General features: G+C 42.4%; 1 protein-coding gene across 1 annotated transcript; it reads left to right on the forward strand.

Annotated features, from left to right (window-relative positions):
* Window positions 1-478: 478 nt before the first annotated feature.
* Window positions 479-25,508, forward strand: fyco1b (FYVE and coiled-coil domain autophagy adaptor 1b). Its single transcript, XM_072668900.1, has 18 exons — window positions 479-563; window positions 2,907-3,028; window positions 3,496-3,602; window positions 5,103-5,228; window positions 8,077-8,183; window positions 11,329-11,472; window positions 11,700-11,793; window positions 12,375-14,645; window positions 14,775-14,867; window positions 15,708-15,826; window positions 15,923-16,090; window positions 16,247-16,390; window positions 17,391-17,602; window positions 18,576-18,717; window positions 18,959-19,069; window positions 19,301-19,511; window positions 20,444-20,553; window positions 21,767-25,508. Exons 2-18 carry the CDS (start codon window positions 2,971-2,973, stop codon window positions 21,840-21,842), a joined length of 4,293 nt encoding a protein of 1,430 aa, XP_072525001.1. The 5' UTR covers window positions 479-563; window positions 2,907-2,970; the 3' UTR covers window positions 21,843-25,508.
* Window positions 25,509-26,989: the final 1,481 nt, after the last annotated feature.

The raw sequence follows: 26,989 nt of genomic DNA on the forward strand, positions 1-26,989 counted from the left end.
CACCACCGCCAGTCACGTGATCTCTGTTTACCTCCTCTTGCAACCAAAGTAGCCATGCTTTTCCTAAAATATCATAATTTTAATAAATTCTCCAATAAATTATTTAACATTATTAGATTATCAAAAGTTGCGTGTAGATTCGCTAGTGCTTATGAACAAAAAATACAATTACTTTTTAACTTTTATATTTCATTTAATTAATTTATTATTATATTAAAATATTTAATATATTCAAAAGTGTGGTTAATACATGTAAATATTTAATATTTTAATATTTTAAACAATTAACCGCACTTTTATGGAGGTCTGTAGTCTATTTTAGGATGAGTTATCCCAACTGTTAGCATCCCTAACACTGGCCACCACCAGTCACATGATCTTATTTACCTCGTCGTGCAACCAAACTAGCCATGCTCCCCAGCCAGGCGCTCGGATCGCATCTCCCTGATTGGCTGAGGCGCCTGTCACTCAGCGCCTGGTACCGCCCTCCAGGAACGCTAGCAAGCTTCTCCCAGCTGAACAGTAATCGATTTGGAGGATCAGCTTTCCTCTGAGGAAATACAGTACGTCTCTACGCTTGTTTATCTGTCATTCTGCCGTGTACCGTATCGATTCTTTGTTGGGGTCTTAAACCGGCCATGTCGCGCGATGACAGCGCGGGTTTTGTGGTCAGATTTCTCCCTGGAAGTGGGGGGATCGCAGCAGCAGCAGCAGCAGCAGGTGCACTCTCCTCCCCCGTGCGGAGGGTTGCGCGGTGTCTGTGCTGGGGAGGTGGGCTGTGTGTTTGAGGTTAATGGCCTGGCTCCCAGCTTGACGTTTTCGTCGTGAGCAGAGTGGTCAGGTCAGACTGGTCTGGACCTCGTCATGAAGAGCAGAAGTGTGGCTGAAGAGTTTTAGGAGTTTTAGGGCAACTCTCCTCACACTGGTTTCACACTTAACCAGTAACACTGCTAGTCTCTGGCTCAGCCAGTGGCTTTGCAGTGACCAGGGTTAGGGTTAGTGCAGACTGGGGTGTCCATCAATAATCATACATCAGCTGACAACTTTCAGACTTTAATATTGTTAGAATTATTATATATGTATATTACTGCAATACTTATATTATTAATAATTATAATATAAATAATGCTAAACATTATTCCTTTTCTTATTACTAGTATTATCATTGTAATAAGTATATATAAGTATAATACATATTATATTGTAATTATTAAGACATTATTTTTTATTATTGTAAGACTTATATATTATATATGTATATTATTGAAATACTTTAATATATATAATAATTATAACATAAATAATGCTATTAAAACATTATTATTACTAGTATTATCATTGTAATAAGTGTATATATATATATAAGTATAATAAATATTATATTGTCATTACTTTATTATAGTTTACACGATTGTAAGATTTGTATATATTTTAATTATTGTAAGACATTATTTTTTATTATATATGTATATTATTGCAAGACTTATTAATAACTCAAAATAATTAGATTAAACCTTTTAAAATGATTATTATTGTAATAATAAGTATATATAAAAGTATAATAAATATTGTATTGTCATTATTATTATTATTATTATTTACATGATTGTAAGATTTGTATATATTGTATATTGTAAGACATTATTTTATTATTGTAAGACATTATTTTAATTATTGTAAGGCATATATTTTTATTATTGTAAGACTTTACATATTTGCATTACATATTTGTGTTATTGTAAGACTTTTATCATTGTAAGACTTTTTATATATTTTATTATAGTAAGACCTATTATATATTTATATTATTCTAAGACATTTATTTTTAGTATTAGTAGACTTGTTTTATATTTTAAGTATTGTAAGATCTATTTTTGTTATTGTGAGACTTATTCTATATTTCTATTATTGTAAGGTGAGGCTGGGCGATATGGTAAACAATACTATAGCACAATATTTAAAGACATTTTTCACTATACACCAGAGTTATTACAAAACATTTAATCACAGACAAAAACATCAGTAGTGACAGATTCTTAAAAAACACTATTCAGATCCTCTCCTGTACTGAATACAGTGATTTATACTCAACATCTGCATCTCTTCATCTAATTAACCCAGTCTAATCACACTGTTAGTAATGAAACCTGCAGCTGATCAGTGTGTATTAAGCACTAACAGTCTCCTCAACAACAAGTAGAGATAAATAGGATGTTCTTAGAAAGCCCTGGCAACAATCTCAGAGTGAGTGATATTAGATATATTGGTTAGATTGGCAATATTTCTCTTGCCGAGATATACTTTTTATGTAGTATGAAGTCCAGAAAGTTAGGAGGATTCTAGAGGGCTGTGACTGACAGGGGCCCAGTATTTTGGCAGAATTGTTAAGGGTTGTGGGGCCCAGTGTCATTTCTTTTCATGGGACCCAAAATCCCTGGCAGTGCCCTGGGTTGTAGCGTTTGTGAGTCAATAAGCATGGTTGTTAACAGTAGACTGTTGAATGGCTGGTTAAATGATATAAACAACAAATGCATGTAGTATATTAAATAATACATAAAAAAGCTATAGAAAATAATAAACTTTCATTTAATTTGATTTGATGTTATTTATGTTGGCACTTCTTCACAAGTTTGCAATCTGCAAAACAGTCTGAGAAGGAAACCAAAAACAAATATTGTGGGGAAAGAATGATAATGAAGAAATTGTTGTATATACTTGAATAAAAGTAAAATAAAATAATAAAAATGCAAAAAGAAAAAGTAACTGTTTGTTTTTATGACTGACAGTAAAACTGTCACACTGTTAAAAAGTGAAAACTGTTAAAAAGGAAGTGGTTATTTGTCACATCTTGTCTGTTTGGGACTCCCTAACCCCTTCTTTGTACCTTCTGTGTGTCTTTCATACAGCGGACAGCATGCTGACAGAGTAAACCTGTACCCCTGTAAACTACCTTCATCCTCTGGCTTCACTATGGCATCAGTAACAGTTGGGGAAAATCAGCTCCAAAGGATTATCAGGGACTTGCATGGTATCCAGAAACACACAAACACACTCAGTCATTTCTGTTTGATTCAGTCTGATAATGATAAAGTCATCAGCAGTAAAGTCAAAAAACATTCTTGAAATAAATACACGATATGGACAGAAGTATTGGGACACCTGCTCATTCATTGTTTATTATCCTGCTTTTGTTGGAGTAACTGAAGGCTTTCTACTAGTTTGTATCCTCACAGCAATGCTCCAAAATCAAGTAAAAAGCCTTCAGTGGACAGTACAGACAGTTACTTCAACAAAAGCAGGATAAACAGTCAATGAGCCAGTGTCCCAATACTTTTGTCCAGATAGTGTATTTATTTCAGAGGGTTTTTTTTGGGGACTTTTAGACTTTGGTGATATTTCATTGGTGCCACATTCAGGTCTTAAAAATGGCAGTTGTGTACTTGTCCATATCAAGTATGTTTATGTGCTATGATATTCATGTATCTTCTTGTGCAGACGCTGTTGCTGAGTTGAGTAAGGAGCATGCAGAGAGTGGGGAACCAATCACAGATGACTGCTCCAGTCTCCACAAGTTCTCCTCTAAACTGGAATACTTACTGCAGGTATGGCGCTCTAGTTACACTCGTCAGGACGGTTTAGTAGATTATAAAAATGTGTGAAATTTACAGGGTAAATACTGTAAAATAACAAAAGCCTGCAAATGGGGAAAAATGTGAAACGGTAAATGGTAACATAATCCAGAAACTAGATCATTTTTTTTCATTATATATTATATTAAATATATATTATATTTATTCAATTTAATTTTTACAGTAATTATTTAATGTAAATAGTAAAACTTTGTTAAAAATCTACCTTAACGAAATTAAAATAGCGTCTGCTTGATTATAATGCAGGCCCCAGGTACAGCTGGACCAAACCATCAAGTAAATCTCTGGCAGCCACAGCTGCCAGTAATGTAATGCTGTTAATTTAAGGGTAATTTAGTGCTTATTAGTGTTTATTTACTGTGAAATGTACCGATAAATACTGTTAAATAGCTAAAAGCAAAATCCTGTAAATGAAATAATTGGAAAACACTGTACATAACACATGGAATAATGGGAAATATTGTTAAATAGTATATGTAATAATAAGAGAAATGTGCAATCAACAAAGCAGTCTGAGAGCAAAACAAATAAAATGAAAGTCTAAATATCCAGACAAGTAACTGTTTGTTTTTACGACTGAAAAAAGAGGTATGTGGAACGAATGACAATTTACAGGGTTAAAGGTTCTACAGAGTGAACTATTGTTTTCTGGATTTACTGCAGCTAAAAAGGCAATCCTACAAAACTGGATTACCCCTGGACTTCTCCAGAATCGTTCTGGGTTGTTAACTTACTTAACATAGTAAAACTTGAATGTACAGCTGCGCGACTTAACCATGCTAAGCATATGACTGTTAAAACATGGCAAATGTTTGTGTTACATATTTTGGATTTCATCCCTTATTTAATTTTGTGATGTTGTACCTATGATCATTGTAACTGTCTATGTCTCTTATGTGTGCTTTTTGCTATCGTTTGTTGTTTTGTAAAATAAAAATTCTTCATCACAAAAAAAAGGTATGTAGAATAATGGGGAAGTACTGTTAAATAGCTAAAGCAAAATCCTGTACATGGAATAACAGGAAAACACTGTTTCCAAAACATCAAAATATTGTCTTGATCAAAATGCTGTTTCACTGTACAAAATATTCTATATTATAAAGTATTTAAGTATTATATCTTATAATTATTATTATATAATATATAAGATCTGATATATTGGCCGCAGGTTAATTTGGACAATTGATTTCTATTGGAATAAGGGCTGAGAATTGCATTACTGAGGATGTGAAGTGATATTGTAATCAGTTAATATGTTGTGCCCCCAACTCCCCTACATGTTGACTATAGTGGGCATGTCCTATTTACCTGACTTACTCCCTCACTGCTCTTCATAGCTTGGTTATAGTTCGAAATCCCGTATGGGTGAATCTCTATCTGTCAGCTGTAGCTGTTTGTTATCATTTGACTAAGAAACATCTTCTAAAACAACGCCTGTTTCTTCTCCTCCAGTTTGACCAGAAAGAGAAGACGACCTTTCTGGGCAGCAGAAAAGACTATTGGGACTATTTCTGCGACTGTCTGGCAAAGATAAAGGGGGCTAATGACGGGATCCGCTTTGTCAAGTCTATCCCTGAGGTAATCCATAGCATGTGTGCCCCAGACGGCACATATATACACACAGACACACACTTGGAGTTGGTTGTGGTCAGGCTTGATGGCATCCACATCTGATTGCTCTTACATTTCTTGAATAATTATTTTATTTGTTTTATTTGTTTGTTTTCTCACACTCCTCTGCTCTTCTCATTGGAACGTCAAGCAGGAAATCTCAGCCTGAGGTTGGTTATGTGCTGTAGTGCTAGAGCTCAGAGGATAGAAAACAGTATATCTAGATGACATGCTCTACTTACACAGCTACATAGTTACGTAGTTGTGCAGTGTAGTTATCAAGGCAAGGAATGTTGTTCTGTCGGTTCCTTTGAATGCTTCACATACCTTGTAGAATGACAGTAGTAGAGATATCTGTAAGACTTTTGATTGTAGGGCTTCAGCTGACCTTTATTGATTAGGAAGGTAGAGGGAAATGTAAGACCCTGTCTGATAAGAAAGGTACTTGAGGTTAGTGACTCAGCACAGAAATAGTGTCTTGGCAAGTGAAAATATCTTATGTAGATAATATAGCTACCTAATATTTCTCCTTTTGAGATTGTTAGGTATCACACAGATGGTCCATTTCAGCTTACGCTCAGCTGATTGTGTATTAAATGTAAGAGAACTCTTAAGTTGACCACAAATGACTGTTGATATCTATTGATAACCTAACCTTAACCTTACCCTTGAATCACCCCTAAAACCTATCAGTAACCCAGACCTTATCCTAAACCTCAAATTTAACCCTAAACCCAACCCTAAAAGGGTAGGGGTTAAGGTTAGGGTTAGGTGCAGGTTACATTCAATAGGCAGTCCTTTACATTCAACGTAGAAGTCAGTTGCCTTTAATAGACAGTCAGTTGAATGTTAGTTGAGTGTCAGGTGAGCATCTATGAAAACACCCACTGATCACACTCAGTCAAACACTATGGAGCTGGTTGTTGTCAGTGTGTGTGTTCGTGCACTGTGGGCTTGATTGAATATAAACCATATCTAAAGATTCTATTCTGATATTATTCTAGCACACTGCACCACTAGTTCTTGTATAAACTTACAGTTTAACAGTTTAATATGTATTTTTTTTCTATTTTTATTTACAGTTTTGTCCAGATAAAAATAATTTTATATGATATTTATTTTATGGAGGAAAAGGAATTCATTCAATCCACAGAATCCACTGAATTAATCAAAATAATCGACAAATAGTAGTTAGTGGCAGCCCTAAAAAGAACCAAATAATATGCCTTCAATTAGGACAAAATGAGAATTATTTAACATATTGACTATATTTAAGGTCATTTCCCTTGCCATGAAAACTTTTTTCTCATCTAAAAACCATAAAATGGCACAAATATTTTATCTCTGCAATTTCTTGATTGCAGAAGTATCAAAGGAAGTTGTTGTATTTCATGATTTCATGTTGATGACACACTGAATCATTTTCTAAAGAATCGTAACTGAGGTCTGAGGTTTACACTTAACACGAACAACATCATAAGTGGCTGTGAAACAGACCTAGAAGACTGTGCCAGCGCATTAGGAGAGTGGTAGACTATGAGTAGTCTCAGTGCTCGTACCAGGTCAGGTAATTCGGTCATGCTGATTTGGCAAGGCCTGGTTTGGCAAGGCCTGGTTTGGCAAGGCCTGCATCTCCTCTGAGAGACTTCCTCCTGTAGATTTGTTTCCATAGAAGATCCAAACTGCAGTTATTCATTTTCTCCTCTTTCTTCTTTTAAGATTTGCATATGTCCTCACAGCTGACTGAGAGAGATTTCAGTGAGATGCCTTTAGCACATGACAAACAATTTGACGGAATCCCGGTAACACAGCGAGTGTGTCCTCCGTCAGCTGCGGCATGGCAGTCCCATCTGCCGGCCGTATGTTCTTTAATTTGGCCACTTACTGTAATCCAGCCATCTGCTGTGCTTCTGGGTGAGTCACACACTCACACAGTGGGCTGGCGGTGGGTAATCTGGTAAGTCCGCTCAGAACTTTTAACCTCCTCACCTTAGGATGCTGGTTTTTGCCTTTTAGGGTTTTTCGGTGCTGTCCGTGATGTGTGTATGCCTTGTAGGTTTCTAAAGGTGCCATAATTTTCTGATGTATAAATAGTAAGCATGTGACCCTTTAACAAGCCTATTTACCACCCTGTTTTTTTTTTTTACCTCAGATTAAAAAAAAAGATCATCTCTGATGGCTGGTTTGACTGTTCACAGTCTTACTAGATAGCGTAGCTGTCCTCTCAGCGCGATGTGCCGTTAGCAAGCTGACGAGATTGTCCCTGGGTTCGCTTTTGGCTTTCCTAGCACCAGTTTGGTTCAGCTGAGGGAGTCGGATGATTGAGAGAAGAGCTGGTAGAGCTGGTATGTTAGCTTTTAGCCTAGCCCTGCTTTCGCTTCTCCATGTATCACATGGATCATGAGTTTGCAGACACTGGCTCAGGAAGAGCTACTGTCACAAAGCCTGGTTCCCCAATATTAGCATCCAATATTCGCATGACTAGCAGACTCTGGAGGTGTTGTTCTGCTACCCAGTATCAGCAACACCATATGCCACCAAAGTCCGATGCTCCAAGGAAGAACATCCGATGAACCCGCGACAGGGTCATGGGCACCTAGGGCTCACTGATGCTCATGGAGGCCTCACCTCGCAACTTACAGGACTTGAAAGGTCTGCAGCTAACATCTTATGTCTCTACAGACACCTTTAGAGATCTTGTGGAGTCCAGAATGCCTAGAATGGTCAGACGGATTGTGGCAGCACAAGGGGTCGGAGTCAGTATTAGGCAGATAATGTAATAAAATGACTACTTCTTTTTGTGTGTGTGCTGCAGCTGAAGACGTCACTGGGGAAAGGTCGGGCCTTCATTCGCTACTGCCTGGTGCACCAGAGACTGGCAGACACTCTTCAGCAATGCCTTATGAACCAAAAAGTCACTTGGTAGGTAAACCCGCAAAGACAAAAACAGTTCATTTAAAAATGTATATTATTGAGTAGTTTCAGTAGTTCATACTACAATAAAAATGACTGAGGAGCTTCTCGTTCTGAAGAAAGTAGTGAGATCTTGTCTGTGAGCTAGTCTGAAGAACAGAGCTCGGTTCCTCCAGGTTTCTCCTGGACGCCCCCCAGTCCAGCCAGCACAGCGTGGAGGATGTGTTCAACTCCACCAGCAGCAGCAGCAGCAGCTCACCTGATTTACCATCATTAAGCCCTGATTTACCACCAAACCAGGTGTTGATCTGAGGAGAACTCTAAATAATACTAGACTCCATGAGGAGAACGTCTGATGTTCCAATGATGAACACAGTGATGGAAAACCACCACCACTTTTTATACAATTTTTATTAATATTTATTATAATATCAGTGTTTTACTGAGCAAATAAACACTTACTGCCCCCAGATAAGCAGCTTTTACATACTAATAATCATAGAAGGCTAAACTGTGTATATATAATATATATATATATATATATATATATATATATATATATATATATATATATATATATATGTACACACATACATACATACATGTATGTACATGTGTGTGTGTTGTCCTACAGCCTTGTGATTTCAAAACTAGTATCTGCATCCAGTCTGTTGGATCAACTGAAGTGAAAGTTCTTGTTAGAAAATAGCCGCAGAAGAATGGGGAAGCGAGCAGTGACTGGAAGAGTACTGGTTGCGTTAGTGTTAAAGTTCCATCAAGTCACAGAAGGCTTTCATTTCAAGTAAAAACGACTCTTCTAAGAAACTGCTGATGTCGGGTAAAAGTGGTCATGGAGGACTGAATGTACTTCCACCTAACACAAACGGTGTGACGTTAGGTGCGAAGTAAGTTGAGCAAAACAGCTGAACAAAACATTCTGTAGATTGAGTTCTCTTTTTATTTTAAGAAAAACTATAAAATTTGAATAAATAGAAACAAAAAGTAGTGGTTTCACATCACTGCTTTCATTAAAAGTAATGTAGATTGAATGAATGACTGAATTACTGTATGTGTCACTATACTATACTTGGCCTCTGCATTTGACCCATCTGTGGTAGTGAACACACACACACACACACACACACCTAGGAGTAAGGAGCACACACACACACCCAGAGTGGTGGGCAGTCAACTCCAGCGCTCGGAGAGCAGAGAGGGTGAAGGGCCCGGTTGTCGAACCCACAACCCTGTCATCAATAGCTGGAGCTCTAAGCTGAGCCGCCACTGCCCCCTATGTCACTATAACACTTAGTTCTCCCACATTCTTTATTTTCCCCCAGAAATCAGTTTTTAACCTTTACTCTGCTCTGTCATAAGAAGGCAGGGCTACACTTAGGAACTAAGTGATTGACAGCCTGGCCCGGTCATCTGCAGGGGCTGCATGGCGCCCTTTCTGTTCATTACCTGGAGGAACTGAGTTGTAGTAGAACTTGCTTGAGCTGCACTTTTACTGTTGAAACTGTTCCACTTCCCGGAAAATCTGCTCGGCTTCTGCGCTGTGAGCTTAGTAAAGGCGGTCTGAGACACAAGCTTGGTCTGGGAGAAGGGGGATCTACCAAATGAGTAGGTGAATGTGGCTTTACTCTATTCCTCTGGTTGCAGATTTGATCACATGGCAGACAGTTTTGGCTTCATTTCTATAGAATGGAAGAGAAAGGAAGCACGGCGTCCTTGTTTTCTGTAGTTACCGGTTCTCAGGAACAGTGATATTATAATAAATATTAATAAAATTCATGCAAAAGCATGGTTCTCCATCACTGTGTTCATCATTAGAACATCTCCAAAGTTCTCCTCATGGAGTCTAGTATTATTTAGAGTTCTCCTCAGATCAACACCTGGTTTGGTGGTAAATCAGGGCTTAATGATGGTAAATCAGGTGAGCTGCTGCTGCTGCTGCTGCTGCTGCTGCTGCTGCTGCTGCTGCTGCTGCTGCTGCTGATGGAGTTGAACACATCCTCCACGCTGTGCTGGCTGGACTGGGGGGCGTCCAGGAGAAACCTGGAGGAACCGAGCTCTGTTCTTCAGACTAGCTCACAAAATTACTAGCTCAGACTAGCTCACCTATTTCTTCAGAATAAGAGACTCTTGCTCCTTTTCACTGGATTTATGTTCACCTGCATCCGTTCTGATGAGATCTGAAGCTTCTACAGTAAAAACTTTCCTATTGCTGAGAAACACAATCTGAAATAATGTGATTAGGTGCCAAAAGCAGTAAAAGCTAAAAGTAGCTTTGCCATCAGCGTCCGGAATCTGAGAGAGCACAGTTGGCCGTGCTCGCTCCAGGTGTGTGGATTAAGCGATGTTGGCCAGCACAGGCTTCTGTTAACTGGTGTGGTGGAGCTTGGGACCCAACACGTTCCCCCAAGTGTGTCGCCTGCCTGGTGATGCTGCATCAGCGGAAGTTTGAAAAGAGGTGTTGACCAACATTGCACAAATCGGAGGAGACGTGTGTTAAGTCCTTACCCTCCTAGTGTCGGGAGCATTGCTAGTGCTAGGGGGAGCTACGGACTGGGCGGGTTAATTGACAGTACTGAATCAGAATTGGAAGAAAAAATTGAATAAATTCGACAAATTATGCAAAAAAAAAAAAATTAAATAAATATTTTTGCAAATCCCAAAGAAGCTTAAGCAGTTGGAGCTAATCCGTTACGCAAGTTTCTTCTTTGGAAGAGAAAGAGTTTGACATTGCCAGTTAAACATTGGAGTCCAATCTGCAGTTTTAGTGCCTCAAATTTGTGCTGCGTTGCCAGATAATTGTGGAATAAAATCTTACGATGCAGTTCTGGCTTTTTTTAAAAGCTTGCAATGCTGAAGAGTATGACTAAAAACACAGTTCATAAGACCTCAGCTTGAATGCCAATTTCTGTTCCCTGCTGGAGTTTTACTTCTGTCTGAAATTACAGAGCAACTCTTTCTTCCTCTTGGCACGACACGCAGAGCTTGTTTATGAACCTTCACAGTGTTTAGGAGTAATGAAACTGCTCATTTCTATCACTTCTGCATACCTGATCGCATTGGAACGCTTGTTTGGAGTTGTTTACAAGTTTATATTAAGATATTTAGATATGTGATGGCCTTTTTTCTTTTCATGCAGTGACTGGTACTACGCCCGTAGCCCCTTTCTGAAGTCCCACCTCAACGCTGACATCATCAATCACCTGTATGAGCTGAACGAGGTCCAGTTTGACGTGGCGTCCAGAGGATATGATCTAGACTCGGAGTGGCCAACTTTTGCCAGGTTGTGCAGGCCGTTTTCCTTTTTTTTTGGCTTATGCTCACTAATAAGCAGCTGGTTGAATAAAGCAACGGTGGCCTTTAAAGCTGGTCCTGTCCTGTATATTACCTATATACCGTTATATACCGCTGGGACTAAAGATTTCAGTAGAGTAGCCATAATCTCAAAGGACACAAGTGTTTTTCCAACAGTATTTTAATTACAGGTATGTTTGTCTTTGTGGGTTGTAGGAGAACTCTTGGATCAGCAGTATCCTCTGTTCACGGGTGGAGACCGCCTAGCCGCTGCTCCAGTGTGACCAGCCTGGTCAGCAACTACTCACAGGTTCACTTTCATTTTAATTTGTTCTGCACAAACAAGCACAATCTAATACAATGTCAGCAAAATCATCCACTATGTGTCCAAATGTTTGTGGACACCCTTTCTAATGAACACATTCAGTTCTTTTACGTTGCACCCATTGCCGGATGCACACGGCTCAGTACACAGCTTATCTAGTCCCTGTAGAGAAGCACTGCCAATCAAATAGGGCTAATCATGGACCTGTTGGCACCATGCTGCCTAATGCCAGGCGTTGGCTAGAGGGGTATAAAGCCCCCTAGCATTGAGCTCTGGAGCAGTGGAGCTAACTGTGTTCTCTGGAGTGATGGATGGTGCTAAATCCAGTACTTTTGGGATGAGTTGGGGAGTTGGGGATGGGGAGGTGGGGTGTTGATCATCCAGCATCCTGACTTCATGAACGCTTTTGTCTCTGAATGCAATGTAATTCATACTTCAGAGCTCCAAAATGTAGTGAAAAGCCTTTCCAGGACAGTAGACAGGTTAGACCCCCCTGATTTCAGGAGAAGCAATGAATGAGCTGGTGTCCCAATACTTTTGTCTCTAAATTCGTTCTCCTTTTGTAGCAGGCCCCAGAGTTCCTCCCCGGCCCAGACTTTGGCACCAGCTTGCTTGGGGATCTAGGAGAACTAGGAGAACTCTCTTGTAGTGCCGCAGATGACCTCCGCATTGAGCTTGACCAGTCAGAGCTACGGCAGCAGCAGCTTCTGGAACAGGTCCGTGTGCTCACTGACGAAGCTGCGGAGTTAAGGCAGGAGGTCAGTGATCTCCGTGAGAAGCTGCTCACTGCTGAGAGAGACGATCAGAAGATACGTAAGAGGAGTGATCTGTCCTCTGACTCATTCAGGAAGCAGGAGGCAGAGAAGGCCAACGGGCAGTGGACTGAAGACCTTGAAGCCGACTCACAGGAGACTTCAAGAAACCTTGAGGAACGACTTAGCATTGCAGAGAACAAGAACATGGAGCTGCTAGCTAAGTTAGATGGAGCACTGAGCGAGAAAGGCCAGCAGGTGGCCAGCTATTGCGATTCGGCCTGGAAGATCCAGGAGCTGCTGAGCAAGCTGAAAGAGGTGGAAGTGGAGAGGCTGGAAGCCAGGCGTGAGAGTGAGGATCAGAGCAGGAAGGCTGAGAGGCTGGCCCAAGAGCTCAAGGCTCGGGAGGAGAAGCTGAAAGAGAGTGAGGAGAAATTTGCCAGGCTTCGAGCATCCGTTGAGGAGGACAAAACCACAACGGTTCAACAAGCAGGTGAGCTCCAAGCGGCTGTCAGTCGCCTCCAGGGGGCACTGTCTCTTAAGGAGCGGGAGGCAGGGAACCTGCACACCCAGCTGCGGGACGTGCAGAGCTTGCTGGAGGAAAGAGAGCGGCAGGTGGAGGAGATAAAGAAGGAACGTGAGGATCTGCAACAGAAGAGCGCTGGCCTAAAGGTGGCACTGGATGGTCAGATTGCATCACTGCAAGAGCAGCTGAAATCGAAGAGGACAGAACTCTCCGTCAGCACTCAGAAGGTCCAGCAGCTGGACGCCCAAAGCCGGAAACTGTCCGGACTCACCCAGAAGCTGGAAAGCCAGAGCAAAAAGCTGGATGAGTACAAGACCCAGTGCGCCAATCTCATGGAAATCAATGCCAAGTTGCTTCAGACGGTCAAGAGGACTGAGGAGAGCGGCAGGGAGCTGGCCCAGAGCAGGGTGGCCATGGAAAGAGAAGTAGCCACTCTGAAAGCCTCAGAGAAGGAGCTCAAAGCCCGGCTGGATTTGTCAGGGCTTGTGGTGGAAGAGAGGGAGAAAAACCTCCTGGAAGAAAACCACCGTCTGGAGGAGAGCCTCCAACAAGCCCGGATCGAGAGCAGCACGAGGGAAGTGGAGATGATGAGGTTGGAGAAGGACGTTAAGAAGCTTCAGGTTGCTCTGAAGGAGAGACATGAAGGTCTAGGTAGTAGACAAAGTTCTGAGGAGGGTGAGTCAGGGTCCGACACACTCTTGAATATTGTCAGAGGTGAAGAGGACGCTATGGTCAGGAAGGTAGAGCAGAACAAAGACCTCTACCTAACCCAGAGCTTTGAGACTGGACAAGCGGCCTCTAGGCTTGCCCTAGCTGAGGCCCAACTGGACCTCAACATGAAGGAGGTGTCCAGGCTCCAGGAGGAGGTGGTGGAGCTCCGGGCCCAGGTTCAGGTTAGTGCTGATGAGAAGATGAAGCTCCAGGCACTGCAGGAAGTGACCGAAGCCTCCAGGGAGGACCTGCGTGCCCAGGCTGAACAGCTCAAGGCCCAGGTGGAGGAGCTGAACCGCCGGCACATTGAGGAGCTTCTTCGCTGCAGAGAGAGAGAAGAGGCATTGGCAAAGGAGCGGGACAGTGAGGCCCGGTCCAGATCCGAACTCCAAGCTCAGGTGGCGTCCATGAGGGAGGACCTTCGCACACTGAAGAGGCAAAACAGCACCCTGGCTCTGGAGAACGGAGACGCCCGGGAGGCCCTGCACAGGGCCAATACTGAAACGGCAGAGCTTGGCGTGCATGTGTGCATGTTGACCGGCCAGAACGAGGAGGCTCAGCTGCGCTGGGAGGAGCTTTCGGACAGACTTCGGGAGCTGGAAGAGGAGGCACAGAAGGAGGCCCAGACTCTTAGCCTCTCAGTGGATACCCTAAGCAAAGACAATGCCCGGCTGCTGCAGGAGCTGAAAGAAAAGGAGCAACTCTCCAAAGCTGTGCAGGAACTGCAGGACAGGCTGGAAGAGGTGCAGAAAGAGGCCAGGAACCTGCGGGAGGGCGGCCAGAAAGAGGTGGATGCTGTTCGGCTTCAGCTGAGTGAGGAATCTGTGCAGCACCAGAACCAGATAAAGGTTGTTATCCTAAACTTTGCTTACTTAATAGAAGTTTACTGAGTGTACAACACGCTTGCACATCACGGAATGAGACTTGGAGTTACCGACACTGATCTGACTGTTGCAAGCCTTGTTGTCTGTGTACAGGTTTTGAATGAGGAGCTGCAGGGAGTGAGAGCTCAGATGGATGCCGAGCAGGCGAAGGTGTTCACCCTGGGGACCAAACTGGCAGAGCTTGAGGTACAAGCTTCCACAGGGATGTTGCCCTGGGCAACCGCATCTGTTGTCTAATTTGCAGCTCAGATTAGCACAAGGATGGGCAGGATGTAAGCACTACCCAGACACTGGTAGAAGAAGTGTGTGCTACAGTATGGTCAGGTGTTTAAAGCAACACTATGCAGCATTTTACCCTTAAAAGAACGTTAAGGGTCCACTGACTTGTAATGGGTCATTTTTGTGTAACATTTAAAAGGATGTAAGTACCCAAGCAAATTATTTAAAAACATCTGGGGCCCAGGGTGGTCCAGTGGACTAAGGCGCTGTCCATGACCAGAGCATCGCTGGTTTGAATACTGGTCAGGTCATAGCAATCGGCAGCCGAGGCCCAGAGTGGGCACAGTTGACCTTGCTCTTGCCTGGGTGGGTAGATGGTGCTCTCACCAGCATCGCAACACACCAAAAATAAGTGCTACGTATGGGTTGGGTACTAATTGACAGTCCAAATTGGGGAGAAAATGGGTGAAAATCAGTTAAATAAACATCTGTTTGCAGGGGATTGATGAGTCTATCCCTAATGATGCCACATTATTGTATACATTTATTCTAATATTGTGGACTAAGCAACCAAACACATACTACCCTGGGCTTAGAGGTTCCCAAAAACCTCTTATCTCAAAGATCAGTGTTAAATGGAAAAGTGAGCATCACATGAAATGCTCTCCAGTTAATTCCTGTGAAGGTGATCTTAATACCATGAAGCATTTGGGCTCAGATAGTTAGCTTTATAATATCGTAAATATTTTGCACAGGGTGTGTTTATGTGTTACAATACTTAACTGTGTATTTTGTGTGTTTCTGAAGGCTGTTAACAGCAGCTACGGTCAGATGATTGAGGAGAAAACCACCTACATTGCAAACTGTGATGCTCTGCTTCTACAGAAGGAAGAACAGCTAAACCAGATGAAAGGGGATTTGTCTAAGTGAGCCAATTCAGTGACGCATTTCAGACAGCCGAGTTGTGTCAGACGTTTCTGGGTGTTTGACACTTATGTGTGTTGCGTTTGTGTCTGTCTCAGAGCTCAGGAAGAATTTGCCCTCGCCCAAAAAGCCTGTCAGGACCTCAGTGAGAACCTGCGTAGAATTGCCTTGGAGAAGCAGACGTGCGATTTGAAGACGTCTGCGGAGTTGGATGATCTTTACCGCACCAAGAGAAACCTGGAGGAGAGGCTTATCGAGCTTATTAGGTACCGTAAGCCTGTAGCCACCAAGTTGCGGTTACATTCAGAATAGCTGCACCACTGCCTTAATACTAAACAGCATGTCTGAGTTTCCTCCGTCATTTGGCCTTTGTAAATCTTTTTGAAGAAGTGTCATTTCTAGCTTTCTGGCGCCCCCTGCAGGGATAAGGATGCACTGTGGCAGAAGTCAGACGCTCTGGAGTTTGAGCAGAAGCTGAGAGCAGAGGAGCAGACGGACAGAGATTTACCCTACTGCCTTAGCTGCCACACGCAGTTCAGCTGGTGGCTGCGCAGACACAACTGCAAGTAAGCAGCACATTCCATTTTCCACTGTCTATACTGACAACAACTGTGGTAAGAGCTACCTGTAAGAGGTCCCATGATGACATTTTAGGACTGTTGGAGACTCTTTTACACATCTTGTGGTCTGCTCATGGGGCTCTGAACTTGCTAGGATGGTCTGACCTGGCCATGTTGGCTGTGGTTTGTAATGGTCTCCATGTGTAAAGGACTTAGCGGACAGTGGAATGACTGATTTCTGATTGTTCTGGGATCTTTTTAAACCCCTTCCCAGACTCCCATGTATCTACAGCCTCAGCCTTTCTGAAGGCTGCAGAGAGCTCTTTGGATCTGGCCATGAGGTTTAAGTAAGACAGACTCCTCCAGAATCCTCTCGAACCATGTTCTAAACCATGAGCTGGCTTTTACCTTATTAGAAATACTGCATTTATATTAAGCATATTTTACAAATGCTATTTCAGACACCTTCAGTTGCCTCCATTTCTCAAATGATCATCAAATGAAGATCACATATGTTAAAAAAGACAAAAGGGTTTCTTGTGGTGTCCTATATTTTCAAATGACTGTATAAGACCAGTAGCAATATGGTAAAGTTAATTCAGTAGGTGGTCTTTTATTATTATTATTATTATTATTATTATTATTATGCACAAATGTATCATATAAAAGTAAAGGTGCACGTATTTGTCACTGTACTATGTACCGCAAAATGTGTCCTCCGCATTTTACCCATCTGTGGTAGTGAACACACACATTCACACACTAGTGAACTAGGGGCAGTGAGCACACACACACACACCCAGAGTGGTGGGCAGCCAACTCCAGCGTCTGGGTACCAAACCCACAACCCTCTCATCAATACCCCGGAGCTCTAACCGCTGAGCTACCACTGCCCACCCCATATGTTATAAATGATGGCCTCAACTAACTTGTGAGAAAGCTGGTGTAGTTCTAATGTTTTTTTGTTTGGGGGCTGGGGGTGGTTTTGGTCTTGTCTTGTTGTTAGGCTCTGTGGTCGTCCCTTCTGCTATTACTGCTGCAGTAATACAGTCAGCACCCAGCATGGCGGCAGTAGAGAGCGCTGCTGCAAGGACTGCTACACTCAGCACAGCGCAGTGGTTGAGCGCCACCCTCAGGAGGAGCTGGGCAGTCCTGCTCACCCACCGTACAGCCCTTTGGCATCTACTCCTACCAGACCCAACATGCCCAGCGTCACAGGTGAGAAGTTAGGGGTTGCTTCAGACCTTGAGGGCAAGCTCTGTTTATTTATTTATTTATTTATTTATTTATTTTCTTGTATAGTTTATTAATGATTAATTTAATACTCCACACCTGGCTCGGCGTCCGGCCTTTTATGGAGTTTCTTGTGTATTTGTATAGGTGGAATTGCACATAGTAGATATTGGCTCCCGAAAAGCTCACAATCTAAAATCACATGACTGCAGTTTTTTTTACTAGTAGAAACTCTAATTTCAGAGATCCATTGATCCAATTTTTTTCAGCTTCAGCTCTACAGATCCACAGATCTGACTAGTCACATCGCTAGAACCACATATCCTTAAGCCTAAGGATACGAATGCGTCGGCGTGTTGATGTTTCTTGATGTGTCTATTAATATCTTTGTGATAACACAGCGCTCAAATGTGGTTCAGACATGTCCTGATTCTGTAGAGCCGACCCGAGTCTTTGCATGGTTGTTTAGGGCCCATTTTCTGAACTCATGTTTTTCCTTCCTTATGTGAGTGGATTTTATCTGATCTAAGATCTGATCTGATCTGATCTAAGATTCTATTTTTTTTAGCTGTTTTAAATCCACATGAGAGAGAGAGTATTTCACAGAGCAGCCTGGGAGTGTTGTAGAGCTGTCAGAAGTAGAAAATCACCCTCAACATTCAATTCAATGGAAAAACTGGACATTTGAGTGCATTTCCAATGATCTGCTTCTGCTGCCACTCCAAGCCTAATTCAGCCCAGCTCCCAGACTCTACATTTGGGTATATCTGACATGTAAAACATGCCCCAACAGAGTGTGTGGCTGTGTGATCTCAGTGTTTCAGGGAAAATGTGGCAGAAATGACTTAAGTGTGTTAAGTGATCAGTGGATGCTTCTCATCATGTTGCCGCTGTGATGACTAGGGACCAGTTGGTCTCAGATGTCTAATAAGCATGATGTGCTATCTCGTCCACGCAGTGGCGCTGCAGTGCCCCCGTCCAGACGACGCAGCGTTCGATATCATCACAGACGAGGAGGTGAACTGCATCTACGACGGAGACTCGCTGCCCTACACCACGGCTCTGACCCCTGGGAGTGCGCAGCAAGGCCAAGAAGAGCTGTGAGTTCCACCACCAACACAATATCCAGTTGCCATAATAATTGGCTGATATAATTACATACAGTAATAATTACTGATACAGTATAAATACAGCCTGCAAGCCTGTAAAGGTCATTTATGCTCAGGCGCAGTGGTTTAATGATATTGAAAACATCGATTCCAAACTTTTAAAGGCTGGAATGTGTCCCAGTAAGAGAGTTTGGGCAGTGTGTGTTAAATGCAGTTATGTTGAATATTACAGGAGCAGTGGAAGTGCCAGTGGTGGTGATCTCACAGCGGAAGAGTCGCCGGAGGAGCTGCTGGCCTCAGTGCAGGATGCCGAGATCTGCCTGCTCAAGTCTGGAGAGATCACGTATGTGCACATACTGTATAAGCACTATCAGACCAATCAAAAGAGCATATAGATCACTTGATAGTAGTGTAATATATCACCACAATACAACCAAAATGTTTAAGACGCAACCTGATGCACACTGACATTCTGACAGATCACTACAGGAAGCATATATGGCTTCTGTATGCTGCATGTAATCACCTGTTGGGTGACTGTGTGTGTTTGTGTGGTGTGGCTGTGTCCTTACAGGCTGTCTGAGGCATTCTCCGTGAAGGAAATTGCTGAGTTTGGAGAGGACTTTAGAGAGCTCTTCATCAAGTCCAGTTGTTACAGCCTGATTCCCATCACTGTGAACAGGGCCGGACCCACCATCAGCTGGGTTTTCTCCTCCGCACCTAAGAGCATCTCCTTTAGCGTGGTTTATCGAGAGAGTGGGGAAACGCCGCTAGAGCAGGCCAAGGTAACTCTGCCCTCCTTTCCACTGCTGGGCCAAATGGTTGCTAAGGCTGTGACGTGCCGCTCCACTCCGTTATACATTTTTATAGATGTAAGATGCCAAGTATTGCTTTGGGTCTGTTTGAAAGTAACTGAGGAATGAGGTTTGACGCGAGTGTGTGACGACTTTGACTTTGACTTTGGCTTACAGTTAGAACTACGGACCCAAGTGTTTAGAAAGCGTTGTAGGAGTGAAAAAGGCACGGGTGCTTAGAACCGGTCAGCCCTGCAGTGGAAAAGTGGCCCCTGACCATCCCATTCAAGCTCAGAATTATTCTTCAAGAGTTATGTTCAAGAGAAATTGATGTTTTCCATCACACCATTTTGGTTTCAGCTGAATAAATGGGAAGGTTGTAGAGCAGCTACAAAATAGAGCAGTTATAAAATAAATTATTTATTTAATATCCACATAATAAAAATATAATTAATAACCAAAATGCTGGTTGAATGTAATATAGTACTTAAAAATAACCTAGTCTGATTAATTTCCTTCAATTTTGGATCAAGTTTGTTGTTTTAAGTCCCTATAAAGACAAATGTTTTACTTTTGGTAAGTTTTATGGTAATTAAAGTATGTGCTGTGGATGTCATTTACAGTATGATTACCAAAATTATATTTAAAATATAATTTTACATGTTACATATTTGAACATATAAACATTTGATCTTCATTTTTACAATTTTGAGAGATACATTTTTTCTGATAAAATATTCATATTTAATCTATTTAATCTCATAAAACCCTTTTTTCTGTAACTGTAAACAGAAAACAGTAGATTTTTTTGGTGTCCCAATTACGTGATGCTGTTGGACGTATTTCTTTTTTCTAATTGCTATCTTTCAGAGAGTGTTCATCCTCTCACCGGCTCTCTAATGCTCTTTCTCTCTGTCTTGCAGGTCCTGATCCCACTAACCAGGTGTAACTCTCATAAAGAAAGCATGCAGGGTCAGCTGAAAGCACGCAACCCTGGAGAATACTCCCTGATCTTCGACAACTCCTTCTCCAGGTCTGCATTCACAGACCCTCTGGGATGTTTGGCTACGTCTTTTTTTTACTTTACTTTCCTGAGGCAGATTGAGTTACAACATACACCGATCAGCCATAACATTAGTTATGCCTAATATTGAGTGAGTCCCCATTGTGCCGCCACAACAGAGCTGACCATTTGAGGCATGGACTCCTCAAGACCACTGAAGGTGTCCTGTGGTATCTGTATCAGTGGCTCCAGTATGTTAGCAGCAGGTCATTTAAGTCCTGTAAGTTGTGAGGTGAGGCTTCTATGAGCATCAGTGAGCCTTGTGTTCATGATCCTGACGCCGGTTCACCGGTTGTCCTTTCTTGGAGAATGTTTGGTAGGTACTGACCACTGCGTACTGGGAACATCCCACAAGATCTGTCTTATGTTTTGGAGATGGTCTGACCCAGTCTGTTGTCCAGCCTTCACAGTTTGGTTCTTGGTTCTTACGCTTGCCCATTTTTCTGCTTTTAACAACACCATCACCATCAAGAGCTGACTGTTCTTTTACTGCCTAATGAATCCATCCCTTAAAAAATGACGCTGTAGATGAAGATGATTAGTGTTTTTACAACACCTGTCAGTGGTACTAATGTTGTGGCTGATCAGTTTATATCCTTAATAGAAGAAAAACAATAATTAGGTGGGAAAAAAAAGATTGAGGTCAGGACTTTGGATTGACTGTTCCAAAAGCTTTATCCATTCCACAACCACCTCTGGTGTGTGTTTGGGGGCCTGATATGGGTTTTGGTTCATTGTTAGAACATCCAGTAGTGGTCAAGTTTTAACTGTTTAGCTGATCCACTTTGTGCAGTGTACCAGTTTTGCTGGCAATGGAACATTCCCTTGATGCTACCAGCACCATGCTTAACAGTTGGCCCAGTGTTCCTGGGGTTGAATGTCTCTTCTTTGGTCATTGTATGCACAAAAAAAAATCTATAATTGTTTCCTCTGTCTCATCAATGTACCAGTTCCAATGGCAACAGAACGATCCCATTATGCTACCACCACCATGCTTAACAGTTGGTACAGTGTTCCTAGGGTTTAATGCCTCATCTCTGGTCATTGTAGGCCACTGAAAAACAAAATCCTAAAGACCGGAAGGCTTGAAACGCGCTGGAGTATTCCTTTAACAAACAGTATATTGTGGAGCCCTAACCTGAACACTCCCAGCCTCCATGTAACTGTGGCTTTCTCTCTGCAGATTCATCTCAAAGAAAGTGCTGTACAGACTCAGCGTGGAGCAGCCGGTGGTGTACGACGGCAGTGATTGTCCGTAAACAAGAAGCGCTACGTCGCGCACACACACCCTAACACACTTGCACAGACCTCTGTCTGTACTGGATTGAGAGGCTAGTGGTCTTTTGAAGGAGCTCTGTTGAGTTGACTCTAATGACGTACCTTCTTAGCCTCTTTCACTTTCAGGACTTTCATGTGGTCACTCAAAAGCCACAATTCATCCTGAGAGCATTAAGCCCTAATGCCATATCAGCACACACTGAACAAAGACATCATCCAGTGCCACAAATCAAAAACGGCAAGCTTTAAAAGTTAATATGGCACCTCGTCTGCCCTCGGGGGGACTATAGTGGCTGGGATAAAGTGACGATGTGGTCAAACCCACTGACCTGTAGTGGACTGTGTGGTCAGTAGAATAGGTTTAGCGTGAAGGAGGGTTTTGATACAACACATGCACTACAAATACTAAGCTTTATTACTGTGCTGAGTTGCAGGGAAGATGTTGAATGTGGGATAGTAGCTATTTTTTTAGATACAGTGTTGATCAGATGATCATAAATGGGAGATTATGGACTAGGACGTCAGCTATATCTGACATGCACTACTGTTGAAGAGTTTGGAACCTATATTTTCAATAGAAAACTAAAGTGGCTGCAGATAAATGTATAAAAAGTAATTAATCTTTAATTACAAATACATTTAAATGATGACTGGAGCTGTAGAGGATTCTGAGAAAGTTCTACAGGAGTTACGTTTTGAGTAGATCGTTATAATCCACTGTAAGGAAATCATTACAGTATATTTTAATCACTTAAAACCTTCTTGTTGCACATACTTGAAATAGTGAGTAAAGCATAAAAAAAAACCATTGTTGACAACTAGCTGACATTACAATGTGAACGTTCCTGGCCGTACACTATATGGACAAAAGTATTGGGACACCTATAGGAGCTTTTATGACATCCCATTCTGTTGGGCCCCTTTTGCTCTAAGCTCTAACAGCAGCAGCAGGTCTGGAGCTCTGCAGTTATTGAGTCAGTTGGAGGCTTTTCTGCACTCTGCTCTGAACTCAGCACTCGGCCCTGACCCCGCTCTGTAACTTTACGTGGTCTGACAGACACTCGGTGGCTGAGCTGCTCTCTGTGAGCTGTTCCTCCTAAACTCTTCCACTGTTCAATAATAACACCACTCACAGCTGATGGAGGAAGATCTAGGAGGGAGGAAACTTCACCAGCTGACTTGTTGTTGTTGTTGGTGCAGTGGTGTCTCCTATTGCATACAGAACCACGCTGGAGTTCAGTGAGCTCTTTAGAACCTCCCATTCTTTCACTGATGTGTGGAAAGGCAGACTGCATGGCTAGAGGCTTGATTTTACACCCATGTGGTAACACGACTGAATGAAACACCTGAATTCAGTGATAAAGAGGTGCGTCCCTTTACATTTGTCCTGATGGTGTATTCATTACAGTTCATCTTATCATATATCATATCATATATCATATCATATATATATATAGATAGATATAATATGATATATATCTATCTATATCTATCTATCTATCTATCTATCTATCTATATATATATAAAATGTAATGACTTGCTGGGTCTCTAAAGCACACAGTATCAACCACTAAATGCCTCCCACCTCCCATAAGCAAGATAATACACTCAGCTAGCTTCGACACGCTCCCCAAAACTGTGTTTTACTTGCAAATATGCACGACACGATTGAAGGTCAAAGAGTTATCATGATTTTCTTTTCTCACTAATATGCTGTTCACTATTTAATAACTTTTCTTTTTCAGTAGAACATCTGTTACTGTATAGTTATATATGAAATAAGTTCTTAATATGACGGAATGATCCCAAACTTTTGAACAGTAGTATATGTGATTTGCTTCATTTCAGATTTCTGTCAGAACTTTAGTAAATGATTTTATATACATGCAATCTGTAGATAATAATCTGCACATAAAGAGCTTTACAATGGTTTTACATGGATTACGGCTATTCGGTAACTGATGTGTGGGAGACAGACCACACCTGAAATTGGTCATCACACTGCGGGCAAGTTTCCCCAGACGGTTTTCCAGCCTAGTTGTGGACTATGATTTTCCTTTCAGTTATTTTTTTTTTATTTAGTCCAGGACTAGGCTTAATTCCAGTCTGGAAAACCAGCCCCGGATTGTTAGAAACGAGGAAGTGAGGCCATATATAGCAACCGGATCGCTACAGAACTGATTATCTATGCATGAGTCTGTCCTTCAGAGCACAAAGTTCAAATCTTCAAATAAATAAAGGTGCTTCATATGGTTCTTTGAGACACTTTTGGTTCACATCATGTTTGTAATAGACACACTATACGTCCAAATGTTTGTGGACACCCCTTCTAATGAATGCTTTCAGTAACTTTAAGTTGCACACATTGCTGCTGACAGATGTGCAAATGAACACACACATATACACATAGCTTGTCTAGTCCCCGTAGAGAAGTACTGCCAATAGAATAGGACTCTCTGGAGCAGATAAACATGAACCTATTGGCACCATGCTGCCTAATGCCAGGCGTGGGCTAGAGGGGTGTAAAGCCCCCCAGCATTGAGCTGTGGAGCAGTGGAAGAACTGTGTTCCCTGGAATGATGGATGGTAGAGCTCCATCCAATACTTTTGTGATGAGTTGGGGTGGTGATCAACCAACATCCTGACCTGCATCATTGAATGCATCAATCAAACTCTCATAGCATTGCTCTAAAATCTAAAATCTAGTAGAAATCCTTCTTCCCTGGACAGTAGAGACAATTACTCCAACAAAAGCAGGATAAGCTCTATTATTTTTTTTTATGCCCTAGATTTGGAAGAAACAATGAATGAGCAGGTGTCCCAATACTTTTGTCCATATAGTGTATTTGTAAATGGGAAGTATTTTACTTGTGTGGGTCTCTTATCTGGCATCACTTAAAGAACTATATGAAGCACCTTCTTTTTTAAGACTGTAGCAGTGTAACAGACAGCACAAATATTCCCTCTCAGAGTTTCCTTAGGCGTCTTGCAACCACTACCCGTATGCTGAGCTGGGGCCTGCGACTGTAGTAGCACAGGCAGGCCGTAATAAGAGGCAGAGCTGCTTCCCTGGCAGCCATATTTCCGTAATACAGCTCGCAGTGCGCTTCTGTTCTGCTGATGTGGGGCAAAAATTTTACAAGCAATATCCTTATTTTGCTGCTGGTGTTTCTGTGCTCTGTTCAAACAAGACTCCATCTGTAACTCAGCGGGGCGAACCAGGCCGAACCCGTTCACAATAAAAACAAAGGAAGCAGCCGTGTTTTTAGCTGTTTCGTTATGGATGAGAATGTTTACTGCGTTGAGCTGTTGGGCTGTCAGTTTTGCAAATGTGCACTTTCTGAGTCTGTTTTCCCTCCTGTAGACCTTTTTATAGGGTTTCTAGCAGCAGATCTGTCTCGTTCTTCACCGTAAATAAAGTAAAACACTGGAACACCATTTACGGTTACACAGGCTGCTAGGGCCCCAACAAAGCACCTGCAGATTTATGGTCATTGGCAGAAATACAGATTTTCATGATGTGACTAAGACAACATTTTATTTTTTCTGAAAATGCCCCAATGCTACACTATATGGACAAAAGTATTGGGACACCTGTTCTTTCATAGTTTGTTCTGATCAAATTAAGGGTATTAAAAAAGAGTTGATCCTGCTTTTGTTGGAGTAACTGTCTCTACTGTCCACAGAAGAAGGTTTTCCACTAGATTTTGGAGGAGCATTGCTGTGAGGATCTGGTTGATGCATTCAGAGACAGTGTTTAGTGAGGTCGGGATGTTGGATGATCTCAACCCCACCTTATCATCCCCCAACTCCCCAATTTATCCCAAAAGGATTGGATGGGGCGGCATTCACCATTATACCAGAGAACACACAAAAGTTCCAATGCTCCACAGCTCAATGCTGGGGGGCTTTACACCCCTCTAGCTCACACCTGGCATTAGGAGGCATGGTCTTTCTGGAGCAGATAAACATCAACCAATTGGCACCATGCCTTCTAATGCCAGGTGTGAGCTAGACCTAGCACTAGCAATGCTCTCAGCACTAGGAGGGTAAGGATGTCTTTTCCGATACATGCAAGCAAGCCACCACCTCTTTTCCAACTGCCGTCAATGGCCGGGCAGCCAACATGTACACAGGTCCTCAGCTCCACTGCACTTGCTAACAGGCACCTGTTCCGGCCAACATCGCCTTAGATGGATGAAGGGTGCAAACACAGCCAATTGTGCAATTGTGCTCTCTCTGACTCCGGCCACTGATGGCAAAGCAGCATGGCTCGGGTATACAGGGTATACAGCAGCAGACATACAGGGACTAGAAAAGCTGCAAATCTATGTCAGCAGTAATGAGCGCAACTTAAAGTTGCTTCATGCATTCATTAGAAGGGGTGTCCACAAACATTTGGACATACAGTGTATTTTAACAACCGAACTCGCTGTTGGACACAGTTCATCTAAATGAAGCTGAATTTCACATTTGGCTTCAAACAGGTATGTATTGGACTCTAATCTGGAATTAGCCCCCCGTGATAAGCCAGCTTTGCACTGTAAGCTGGGAAGCTTTGAAGAAAATGCTGCTGAGTGTTTCCTGAGATCATCTCTGACTCCCTGGCTGCGTTCTGATGGCGGTTGCCTGTGGTTACAGCATCGGTAGGGGCAGGAGGGAGGGGTGTCCATCCGCTGCGTCCAGCCATCTTCCCCAAGGTTAATGAGCTCATTGTAAACCAGAGCACATCCTCCAAACAGCCTTGTATGCCTGCCACAGAGCCGAGCTTTACCCTCTCACACACATGCATTCAAACAGAGAGAGAGAGAGGGAGGAGGTATATTGGGGGATGGGGGCTGGAGAGAGACGTGAGCTGAATTTCAATGCAGGAGCCAGCATGAAACACACACACACACACACACACACACACACACCTGATGCATTTGTGTGTAGCAGAACTAATAATCACCAAGTATGAGTTCATTTCACATGCATGTAAACATCCAGAGAAAGAGCCTATATTCCAGTACTGCACTGTGTGAAGGTCAGAGACCAGCCATGAGAATCATGCATGGCCTGGGAGACCACCAAAACTGCCCCCCCACCCCCCATCAGTTGAACAGCAGTGAAACCTTTCATCTTGGA

The sequence above is a fragment of the Salminus brasiliensis genome, chromosome 23 (assembly GCF_030463535.1).
Source record: "Salminus brasiliensis chromosome 23, fSalBra1.hap2, whole genome shotgun sequence".
In the NCBI taxonomy this organism is placed as follows: domain Eukaryota; kingdom Metazoa; phylum Chordata; class Actinopteri; order Characiformes; family Bryconidae; genus Salminus; species Salminus brasiliensis.